The sequence below is a fragment of the Cnephaeus nilssonii genome, assembly GCF_951640355.1.
Source record: "Cnephaeus nilssonii genome assembly, chromosome: 17".
Lineage (NCBI taxonomy): Eukaryota > Metazoa > Chordata > Mammalia > Chiroptera > Vespertilionidae > Cnephaeus > Cnephaeus nilssonii.
The window spans coordinates 29,332,282-29,344,676 of record NC_137088.1 but is presented as its reverse complement, the minus strand read 5'-3'; the positions used below and the strand labels follow the sequence as shown (position 1 = coordinate 29,344,676).

The following is a 12,395-nucleotide window of genomic DNA, read 5'->3' as shown; positions in this document are numbered from 1 at the left end:
TAGCTAAATATATAAGGCACTCTTGTGAATAAGATCAGTCTCAGTTTTACAATGAAATTTTCATATATGTGTTGAAAATTACTTTAAACTAGATTTTTAGTAGGTAATATTTTTATTCAATACGAAATAAAATTTTAGATCTACAGTATTACTTTATATTTTAACTTGAAAAAGGATTACTATCACATTGCTACAAATTTCTATCAATGAATAATGGGTTATAACAGGCAAAAAGAAGCAGCAAACTTATGATTAAATTATAATCCATTCTGTATTAGCATGCTAGGGCTGCTGTAATAGATACCACAAACTGAGTGGCTTAAAGAAAAGGATTTTTTTTCTCAGAGTTCTATGGGCTACAAGTCAAAGATAATTTCAGTCTTCACATGGCCTTCTTTCTCCCTGTGTGTGTGCAAGTCTAAATTTCTACTTTTTCTAAAGAAACCAGTCATATTGGATTATGGGCCCACCCTACGTTGTTGTGGCCCTATCTTAGCCTACAACCTCTGCCACGCCCTATTTCTAAATAAGGTTTGATGTGGCAAGGTTTAGCACTTTAGCATATGGATTTTTGAGGGGTACAATTAAACTCAGAACACATACTATATTTGTAATACTATGGGAGTAAATTTTGGAACTGTGGCTTCAGTAAGTACTACTAACCAAACTATATACTTCTTATAAATTATTTTTTAAAATAAGTGCAAGAAAAGTGTAACTTACAAGTAAGTTGCACTATTATGAATGCTTTACCATAAAAGTATTCTTAAACTTATTTCAGTCAAACCTGAAACAGTATACAGCAAAAAAATAAATCTGGCTTTGGTCGAGTGGCTCAGTCCCATATACCAAAGGGTTGTGGGTTCGATTCCAGGTCAGGACACATACCTGGTTTGTGGTTTGATCCCCAGTTGGTGCATGTGTAGGAGGCAACCAGTAAATGTTTCTTTCTCTCTCTCTCTTTCTCTCTCCTTTCCTCTCTCTCTAAAAATCAATAAAAAACATTTCCTCAGGTGAGGATTTTTTTAAAAAGTCTGAAGGAATAAGTCTGAGGAGTTTTGTCACATTGGAGTTTGCAGTTAAAGCCAGTATTTCACTGAGTATTAATACAAAACAAATTAGAATAAGAAATATCACATTGAATGTAATTTTATATCAATGTTTTTATTCCTTTTGAGCAGTGAATAAACTCAAAACTTTAATTCTGATCAGTAGTGTTGCCTGAAATTTATTATCTTTGCTGTAGTGTTTTATTTTGTTGCTACATTCTACCATTGATGGCTAGGAACCTTGTTGCTTTCGAGTATGCCTACTATACTGGAAATTTAGCCTACTCTCAGTCATGAGCTAATCAGATGCAGAGTCATATTTGGATACTTTAGGTAGAATAGGAAATTTCTTCTACAGTGGCAAGTATGATAATCATGGGAAATCTGTTGCCAAGAAAGACAAAATCAAGCCAAGGACCTGGTTTGGACAAAAGAGGTATAGAAATTGAGGACTATTCCCAAAGCAAATGATATTTTGGAGACAGCAATCTCACCACCTTAGCACCACTTCTTTTAGTGTCAAGAAAGAGAGAGGTTCTAAATCCACTAGTATAGTTGTAGAAGTAATGCAAGAATACTGGTAATATGTTGCACAATAAGTGAGAAAAAGGATTGATAATTACCCAAAATGAGAATTAGCAGTTATTAAAAACAATTGGAACTGTTCATTATAAATCAGCTATTTTTAACCTGTGTGCCTCAAGAGGCTTTCTGGTGTGCCACAAGAATTTTTAAAACATACCTATTTAGTCAGGGGCACTGACCTATTTTCCCTGAGATTGTCAAACACAATAGCCATCCGGTGTGAATGAATCAAAATTATACCTATTTTTTTGTCGGATCGGCAAAAAAAAAAAAATTTTGTGTGTGTGTGCAGCCATGAGATGAAATTTTAATAGTTTGTGTGCGCCATGAGATGAAAAAGGTTAAAAACCACTGTTCTAAATAAAATGATCAACATTTTAATTAATTTATTTTTTATTTCAGCTACAAGAAAATCAGGATGAAATCGAAAATATGATGAACTCTATTTTTAAGGGTATATTTGTTCATAGATACCGGTAAGGGATTTTTAAAATCATTTAGAAGATTTTAAACTTAGAATTTATTGCTTCTTTGTAGTTCTAGGTAGTTCTAGAGATATAAAACTCGTCTTGATTTGTTTTCTGGAAAACATCTTTGGTTATAAAAGCTAAATAAATGTTACTATTATGCTGTCACTGCCACACTCTTCCAAATTCAGGACATAACACTGTTAGAGGCACCCTATGTACTTGCATTTGTATTGATGGAATAGGTAATCTTAAGTTAATGTGCCCTTAATAAGATGTGATTGTCTTGATAATTGCCTTGCTTCCTGTCCTGTGGTACTCACCTTGTTCCATGGTCAAATTAACCAGCAGTCTGTGAAGATAATACAACTTCATAACATTATTTTTGTTTACCTTCAACTATATGCATGAAAGTAGAAGCATAGTATTTCCCAACTATTTTTGTCATGCTACATTGCAAATGAATTTAGGTTGTCTTTCTGTGAAACCTGTAAACTTTAAAAACATTAACTACATTATTAAAGAGCGTATTTCACAAGAATTAGTGGCTAATATACATACACTTGTTACCTTCTGTTAATTATACATGCTTACTTTGGGTTTCGCTTTCTCTCTTTAGTTTCTCAAGGTGGAAACTGAGGTAATTGGTTTGAAACCTTTTTTTCCTAATATAGGAATTTAGTCCTATACATTTCTCTCCTAGCACTACTTTAGTTGTATCCCCTAAATTTGCACATGTTGTGTTTTCATTTTCATTCAGCTCAAAATATTCTTATATTTTGGCTCTTTTCTTTGACCCATGGGTTATTTAGAAGTGTGGTATTTAGTTGGCAAATATCTGAGATCTTTCCAAATAACTTTCTGTTATTGATTTTTAATAGTTCCATTGTAGTCAGAGAACATAATTTGTATGATTTGAATGTTTTTAAATTTATTGAGATTCGTTTTATGGTCCACAATATGGTCTCTCTTGATAAATGTTTTAGTTGCTGAGGAAAAGAATGTGTATTGTGCTTTTTCTTTGTATCAATTAGGTCAAAATTTGTTGATAGTATTGTTTGAGTCTTTCATCTTTACAAATTTACTGTTCTAAGAGAGCTTTTACAGGAGTACTTTTTTTATGTTCATGATACAATGTATTATCACATAAATGACTTGCAGTTATTTTCCCCCCAGCCTATTACTTTCTGTTTGTTTGCTTCATAATGCCTTTTGGAGAGCAAAAGCTTTCAATTTAAATGAATTTATTTCTTGATTTTATTTATGTGGTAATGTTTTTTATGTCATATTTTGAGCATTTTGTCTAACCCCAAATTTTCTTCTGTATTTTATTGTAGAAGTCTAATCATTTAATCTTCTCAGTTATGAACCATATATAAAGTTAATTTCTGCATATGGTGCAATAATAAGGATATAAGTCCAACTTTTGCATATTAATTGGTCCAAGCACCATTTGGTGAAAGACTATCCTTCTCCAATTGATTTGTCTTGGCACTGTTTTTGAAAATCAAATGACCATAAATACTGTATAAGGTTTTATTTCTGGATTTGCTAATCTGTCTGTATACTCATACCAACTATATTTATTACTTTAGCTTTAGAGTAGGTGGCATTTTTTTAGCTTTATTGATTTATAATTGACATATAACATACGTAATTTTAAGGTATACAATGTGATGACTTGATACACATATATATTCTTAAATAACGACGACAGTAAGGTTAGTTAATACCTCCATCACATCACATACTAGTAATTACCTTTTTGTGTGTGTGTGGTGATAAAAATTTGAGATATACTCTCAGTAATTTTCAAGTATGTAATACAGTACTGTTTCTCTAGTCACCGTAACTATACATTAGATCCCCAGAACTTATTCACGTTATAACTGGAAGTTTATACTCTTTGATCATTATTTCCTTATTTTCCCCAATACTCCCTCCCACCCCTCCAAACCTCTGGCAGCCACCATTCTGCTCTCTCTTTCTTTGAATTTGACTATCTTAGATTCCATATTTAAGTGAGAACATACAGTTTTTTGTAGTAAGTTTTTAATATCAAGTAGTGTTAAGTTCTCCTCCTTTGTTCTTTTTCAAAATTGTTGTGATTATTATACCTCTCCCGCTTTTCTATATAAATTTTAGGATTAGCTTGTCAATTTTTATGCACAAGCTTGCTGGGATTTTGATGGAGAATATAATGAATCTGTAGACCAGTTTGGAGAGAATTACCCTCTAAATAATACTAAATCCTCCAATCTATGATTGCATCTTAATTTATTCAGATGTCCTTTAATTTTTCTGAGGAATTTTTTATGATTTTCAGTGTACAATTTTTCAGTGATTTTATTTTATGCTATTATTGTAAATGGAATTGTTTTTTTATTTCCATTTTGTTTTGTTTTTTAATGTTTTTATTGATTTCAGAGAGGAAGGCAAAGGGAGAGATAGAAACATCAATGCTGAAAGAGAATCGTTGATTGGCTGCCTCCTGCACACCCCACACAGGGGATTGAGCCTTCAACCCTGGCATGTGCCCTGACTGGGAATTGAACCGTAATCTCCTGGTTCATAGGTCAATGCTAGCTCTAAGTTTTATGTTGTTACCATGTAGTGGGATGAGGAAATTCCCTTTTAGCCTAATTCGTTGGTTATTTTTATAATGGTTGGTCGTTTGATTTTATTTTTTTGTTTTGGTTGAGATGATAATACAGGTTTTTTATTATTCTATTAATATAGTGCATTATATGAACTGATCTTTTAGATATTAGGCCAATCTTGTGTTCTGGGGAAAATTTCATGTGCTCATGGTATATAATCCTTTTTATATGCTACTGGGTTTTATTTGCTGATATTTTATTAAGGAATTTTGTGTTTACTTTTATAATGGTAATACTTGGTTACTGGCCCCATAGAGTACACCAGTAAATGTTCCCTCCTGCTTTATTTTCTGAAAGAGTTTATGAAAGATTAGTGATATTTCTTTTGTATTAATTTTATAGATTTCACTAGGGAAGAACTTAAAGCCTAGGGTTTTATTTGTGTGAAGATTTTTAATTACTAATTAAGTTTCTTATAGATCTATCCTAACTTTTTATTTCTTTTCTTTTTTAAAAAAATATATATTTATTTATTTCAGAGAGGAAGGGAGAAGGAGAGAGAGATAGAAATATCAGTGATGAGAGAGAATCATTAATTGGCTGCCTCTTGCATGCCCCCTACTGGGGATTGAGCCCACAACCCATTCATGCGCCCTTGGCCGGAATCAAACCTGGGACCCTTCAGTTCGCAGGCTGATGCTCTATCCACTGAGCCACTCCAGCTAGGGCCTAACTTTATATTTCTTATTGATTAATTATGGTGATATATCTTTCAGGCAATATGTTCATTTCAAGTATATTGCACATTTGTTGGCATAATGTTGTTCATTATATTTCCTTATAATTCTTTTCATTTCTATAGGATTGCCCATGATGTCTCCTTATTCATTCCTGATTCTGTAATGTGTGTCTTCTCTCTTTTTTGTCTTAGTCTAGCTTAAAGGTTTATCAGTTTTATTTGTTTTTTCAATGAATGGACTTTTTATATATTTATGTCATTGATTTGTGCTTCATTCCTTACTATTTCCTCCTATCTGATTTCTTTTGTTTTAATTTACTCACCTTTTTCTTAGTTTCCTATATTACTTGTGATGTTTTTGACTTATAAGTTATTATTTTGTTTAACTTCCAAATATTTGGATGTTTTCCAAATTAATTTTTAATAATTTTTATCTTAATTACATTGTGGTAAGGAAACATGCTCTGGGAAATTATTTTGCAATTGATGGGATATTTTTTTTCTCAACCAAATGGATTTATCAGAAAAAAAATTCCATGTACATATAAAATAATATATTCTAGTGCTCTATTATATCCTGTTGTGTTGACCTATTTATCACAATGAAATGGCCCTTTCTGGTATAAATTTTTGTCTTAAAGATTTCTTTGATAATAAACTCTAGCTCTTTTACAGTTTACTTTTTTAATCCTTTCACTTTCAACCTATTTGTGTTTTTGAATATGAAATATGTCTCATGTAGACAGCTTATAGTTGGATCCAGTGGTTTTATTCAGTCTTACAATATCTGTTATTTTCCTTATGGTTTCTTTAGAGATTAAAATGTGAAGCATAAGTTATTAGAAACTATATACCATTAACATGATTTAATTTGACAAAATTATAGCAACTTTGCTCCAGTATAGCTCCACTTTCTTACCTTCCGTTGTGCTTATTGTCATATATCTATATATATAAAAGCCTAAGTGACCGGCCAACCGTTTGACTGGCTGACCAGTAGCTATGACGTACACTGACCACCACAGGTCACACGCTCAACACAAGAGCTACCGAGCTGCAGTGACTTGGCAGCTGTGGTTCTTGGGTGACGCACCCGAAACCAGAGAGGAGGGAGCCCAATTCCAGGGTGTGTCACTGCCCTCTTGCAATCTGGGACCCCTTGGGGGGTGTCAGAGAGCCGGTTTCGGCCTGATCGCCACAGGCCAGGCCGAGGGACCCCACCTGTGCACAAGTCCATACACCAAGCCTCTAGTAAATATAGATACTAGAGGCCGGGTGCATGACATTCCTACACTGGGGAGGGGGTCCTTCAGCCCGGCGTGGGCCCTTTAATGGTTCAGGAGCCCTCAGAGGATGTCGGACTGATGGCAGTCAGACATCCTTAGCGCTGCCATGGAGGCAGGATAGGCTCCCACCACCGCCACTGAACTTGCCAGCCATCAGCCCAGCTTGTGGCTGAGCGGCGCTCCCCCTGTGGGAATGTACTGCCCCCTGATGGTCAGTGCACGTCATAGAGACTGGTCATTCAGCCATTCGGTCAATTTGCATATTATCCTTTTATTATATAGGATTATCTATGTTTGTATATACATATTATCTTTGTTGTTAACAATACCATGTTAACCATTATCAATATATATAATTTTTTGACTTAATGAAACTAAGAGAAGAAAATAAATATTTATGCCATCTTCTATATTTACCCTTTTTAACATATCTAGCCGTCTTCATTTCCTCCTATGAATTTGAATTATCATATAGAGTTACTTTCTTTCAATTTGAAGGACTTTATAAGGAAGTCTGCTAGCAACAAAGTCTCTCCATCTTTTTTTATTATTATTATTTAGAGATGTCACTATTTCAACTTCAGTGTTGAAAGATAGATTTGCTGAGTATAGAATTCTTCGTAGAAATTTTATTTTTCCTTGCAGCATGTTCAGAGTCATTTCTACCTATTGGACTTAATTGTTACTGATTTTAAATCAGTTGTTAATAATGTTGTTCCCCTGTACAGTATTTTTTTGAGGGGGGTTTGGTTTTGTTATTTGGGGGAGGGGAGTTGTTTTGTTTGCATTTATTCTTTTTCTTTTCTTTCTTTTCTTTTTTTTGGGGGGGTGGGAGGTTGTGTGGAGTGGAGGGGGATTGTGTTGCATAGCCTCTCTGTCAGCCAATGATGTTTGGAGAACATGGGTCTGCTCATGTTACTCCTGAGTTAGCACACAGCCCTCTATCCAGCCATTTATTGTGGGAAGATTATCTATCTAATCACTCTATGATGCATTTCTAGGATCTCTCTAAATTTTTGGCTAGTCCATATGTGTACTTGACCAGACCAAGTGGGACTGCAGCTTTTGACTAGCGGGGCTTTAAATTTTTACCATTTATTTTTTACAAGAGGCCCAGTGCACGAATTCGTGCATGGGTGGGGTCCCTCAGCCTGGCCGGCAATGGGGGCCGATTGGGGTTGGCCGGCTAGTGGTGGGGAGGGACCACAGGAGGTTGGCCAGCTGTGGGAGGTTGGCTATGGGAGCGCACTGACCACCAGGGAGCAGCTCCTCCGTTGAGCGTCTGCCCCATTGTGGTCAGTGTGCATCATAGCTACCATCCGGTCATAACAGTCGCTTAGGCTTTTATATATATAGATAGAGGTTGCTCTTTTTATTGGCACCTACCCTGGAGTGGTTATTTAGCACATAGCTTCAGCTCAGGTCATTTCCCTCAGCATTAAAGCTGATGGTTTTAAAAGGAAAACAAACAATCCAATAAAAAATGGGCAAAAGACCTGAATAGACATTTCTCCAAAGAGGACATACAAATGGCCAAGAGACATATGAAAAAATAGTCAAAGTCACTAATGATCGGAGAAATGCAAATTAAAACTACAATGAGATACTACCTCACACCTATCAGAATGGCTATCATCAAAAAATCAACAAACAACAAGTGCTGGCGAGGATGTGGAAAAAAGGGAACACTAGTTCACTGCTGGTGGGAATGCAGACTGGTGCAGCCACTATGGAAAACATATGGAGTTTCCTCAAAATATTAAAAATTGAACTTCCATTTGACCCAGCCATCCCACTTCTGAGAATATATTCTAAAACCTCCAAAACTCCTATCAGAAAGTATGTATGCACTCCTATATAGCAGCGTTATTTACAATAGTGAAGATTTGGAAACAGCCCAAGTGCCAATCAGTAGATGAGTGGATAAAAGAGCTGTGGAACATTTACACAATGGAATACTATGCAGCTGTAAAAAAGAAGGATCTCTTACCCTTTGGGACAGCATTGACGGACCTGGAAAACATTATACCAAGTTAAATAAGCCAATTCCACATGATCTCATTTGTGGAATCTAATGAGCAGAATGAAGTGACCAACAAAAAGACCTGAAGCTTGGAGGCATGGAACAGACTGACATACCTTGATGTGGGGTTGAGGGGATAAGAAGAGATAAACCAAAGAACTTACATACTTATGGGAATAGCCCATGGACATAGGCAATAAAGTAGTGAAGACATGGGGTGGGGTAGAGACTGGGAGGTTGGGGGTAAAGGAAAAGGGGAGATATCTATAATACTATCAATAATAAAAAGTTTATTTTTTTTAATTTAATAAATCTTTATTGTTCAGATTATTACAATTGTTTCTCCTTCACCCCCCCCCCCCTCCCCACATAGCTCCCCTCCATCTGGTTCCCACCCCACCCTCTGCCCTTACATTCCCCCCCACTGTCCTCATCCATAAGTGTACGATTTTTGTCCAGTCTCTTCCTGCACCCCCCATACCCCTTTCCCCCTGAGAATTATCAGTCCACTCTCTTTCTATGCCCCTGATTCTATTATAGTCATCAGTTTATTCTGTTCCTCAGATTTTGAATTCACTTGATTTTTAGGTTTACTTGTTGATAGATATGTATTTGTTGTTCATAATTTTCATCTTTACTTTTTTCTTTTTCCTCTTCTTAAAGAATACTTTTCAGCATTTCATATAATACTGGTTTGGTGGTGATGAACTCCTTTAGTGTGCCGCGCCAGCACAGCCAAGGGTTCGGCGAGCCTGAGCAGGGGCGATGAAGGATGGAGAAATGATAGACAAAGAGAAAAGGCTGGGTCTAGGTGGATCTTCTGTGCCTTGCTGAGGCCACAGAACAGATCCAGACTGCAAAGCTGAGGCTTTATTTATAATCAGGGACAAACAAGGTAATCTACAATGTTGTTGTAAGTTTCACTTGTTTTGGGAGCACTTGCCGCCCCTCCCACAGCCCACTAGCTACTCAGGAAAGATCTAGGGAGCAGTTACAAGATCAAGCTTAATTATGCTTAGAGAACTGTGCCCTCCAAGCTGGGACTTGTTTGCGACTTTGCCAGCAGGTCAGTCCAAGGCTTAACCCTATAAGCGCTTCCTACATCTCGCCCTTTCTTTTAAATTTAAGCTACTAATAATGGAAGTTAAATTTAAACATCAAGAACAAATTTCTAACTATTAAAACATTAACAAAACAATGCCAATGCAAAACCCAATAACAAAACAATGCCAATGCAAAATATAGACATGGCTATTAATAAAACAATGCCAATGCAATACAACAATAATGCCAATGCAACACAACAATAATGAAATCAAACTATAGTAACATTTTCCTACTAAATGAAAGTTTCTTTTGCTGATTTGCTCAAGAGTCCTCTGACTTGGCTGTGCAAGAGTTTGCAGAAGACTGGCAGCTAACCAATGCTAGCATGGCCAGAAACATGGTTAAGGGAGTAGCTTCTACTTCCTGCTTTTCTGCCATCTGCTGGGCCTCAGTTGTTAACCTCTTCAGCTGACCCCATGTTGGCACCTCGGTCTCTTGCGTAGCCTTCATCATCTTCCTTTTCCGCTTTGCTGTCATCGGGGCAACTTTCAGTCTTTTGAACGATGGGACAAGGAGCTTCTTTGGGTCCATTGTGGTGATGCACGTAATGCTCTAGCACCCAAATTGGCTGCGCTGCTCCTGGAAAGATACAAACACAACCTCTTCCCCACATCATTACTGGATCTAGTCCAAACCACTGTCCAGTTTGTGCATCCTTCCATCAGGCTAACCCTGTCCCATGGAAGCTATTGTATAGGAGGTCCAATGCCTTTCGGCTGCTGTATGACCCTCTGCATCGCAATTCAAAAAAATTGAAAGTATAAAGAATATGACTGAGTTTGTTTTGAGGTGACACATAACATCCGTCTCCTCCTTTCTGTTTTAGTAATACCTTAATTGGAGAATGAGCCAAATATAGCCATTCAATAACTCCTGGAGCTTGCCAAATGACCCCAGTGGGTGTATGTGTCGTAGGGAAAATTAAAACCTGTAAGGGAAGGGAGTAATCAATTCTAGTAAGTTGTGCTGAACGTAAGGCATCCTCAACTTTATGTAAGATTGTCTTGGCTTCCTCTGTCAAGCAGTGTGGGGATGACGGAGATGAATCTCCCCTTAGTGTATGAAATAAAGGGCTTAAGTCAGCAGTGGTTAATTTTAAAGCAGGTCGAACCCAGTTAATATCTCCTAATAATTTTTGTAAGTCATCTAATGTAAGTAAAGTGTGAGTCTGAATTCGAATTTTCTGAGGTTTTATTGTTTTTCCCTCAATAATGCTGCCAAGATAAGAAAAAGGAAATGTCCTTTGAACATTTTCAGGTGCTACGCATAATCCAGCACAATGCAGAGAATCCTGCATTATAAGAGATATTTAGTTACTTCATTTTTCCCTTCTTAGAGGAAAAAACCTCCATAACATTTAAAATATATTTATTAATTTTTATTTGATAAGGCTTTCCATGCATTTTCAAGTATATTAGTTCTGTTAAATTGAAAAAAGATTTCCTTTAAGAAGAGAGAATTTCTTGTATTACTCCAACAAGAATCATCTCTGTCAACGCCTTGAAATTTTAACATGGAAAAAAACCATCAAACAAACATCTGTATATGATTTAGATATAATAATACCTTTTATAATTATCTTAAGATATCAATTAGATCTTAAACTAATTTTTGCATGGAAAAATTTTGGTTGGGATCACAGAATTAATCCTCTTTTTTAATTAGACCAATAATAAGCAACTTATTTTGAATTCCTAATTATTAGAGAAAACACAACATTTTATTTTCTCAAAAATAAGTTCTTATACTTAGGCATTTAATTACCACAACTATATAATTTCTCCCAATTTAACTTGCACTTTGAACTTTTAAAGCTGGCAGGTCAAATATATTTAGCATTTCCTAGATTAATAACACTTTACATTTTTAAGAAAAATACAAGAAATAATCAATTAGTAGCTTCAATTCCATCCTCTAGGTTTTTTATGAGGCAAATTTAAATTTTACTTTTTATTTGCCAGTGGCTCTGGAAAACCAGGTTTGGAGACTCAAATCCAATTCCAGTTATTTTAAGGCATTTACTTTGGATAAATTCTATAACAGAATTTACTGGTTTTCTTGAAGGCTTTAAAAGTTAACTTTTTAACAAGGTTCATTAGCATTTTGAAAATTACTTTTTATTATGGAAATGCGAATACTGTTGCTGGAATTAGCTTGAATTTCTTTGGAGAAGACTTATTCGCTGTTTTTCCTAGGAAAGAAAAAAAAAACAGTTCTGGGTTTTTCATTTTCTATAGCTTTTGCAGAGAGATTCCAGCTTAAGACAATCTAAATGTCCAAAATCGGATTATGTGCGCATTTGGTCTTACAGCTATGTTCTCTCCCCACCAGCACAGAAATTCCAGACACATATCTAAATTTTTAAGACTTTTTCATGGCGAAAAAGGAAATTTTAAATTAGCCTACTGAGAGAGTGGGCTTCTATATTGGATCGCCCCGTGTTTCCCTTCCCCCACATCCTGCTTACTTTGGGGGAAGTATCAGCAACAGATATTAATTTCTTTCTTTCTTTTTTGCTTTCTGAAGTAATAACTAATCA

At 35.7% G+C, this 12,395-nt stretch overlaps 1 protein-coding gene across 5 annotated transcripts in view; it reads left to right on the top strand.

Annotated features, from left to right (window-relative positions):
- Nucleotides 1-12,395, top strand: part of STAG1 (STAG1 cohesin complex component) — a gene marked incomplete at its 3' end in the record, with an annotated part of 343,841 nt that overhangs the window by 207,932 nt on the left and 123,514 nt on the right. For all 5 annotated transcript variants that reach the window (XM_079794806.1, XM_079794805.1, XM_079794802.1 and 2 more), the window contains exon 9: nucleotides 2,037-2,110. In XM_079794806.1, coding sequence (XP_079650932.1) covers nucleotides 2,037-2,110 — 74 coding nt within the window. The remainder of the gene's footprint in view (nucleotides 1-2,036; nucleotides 2,111-12,395) is intronic.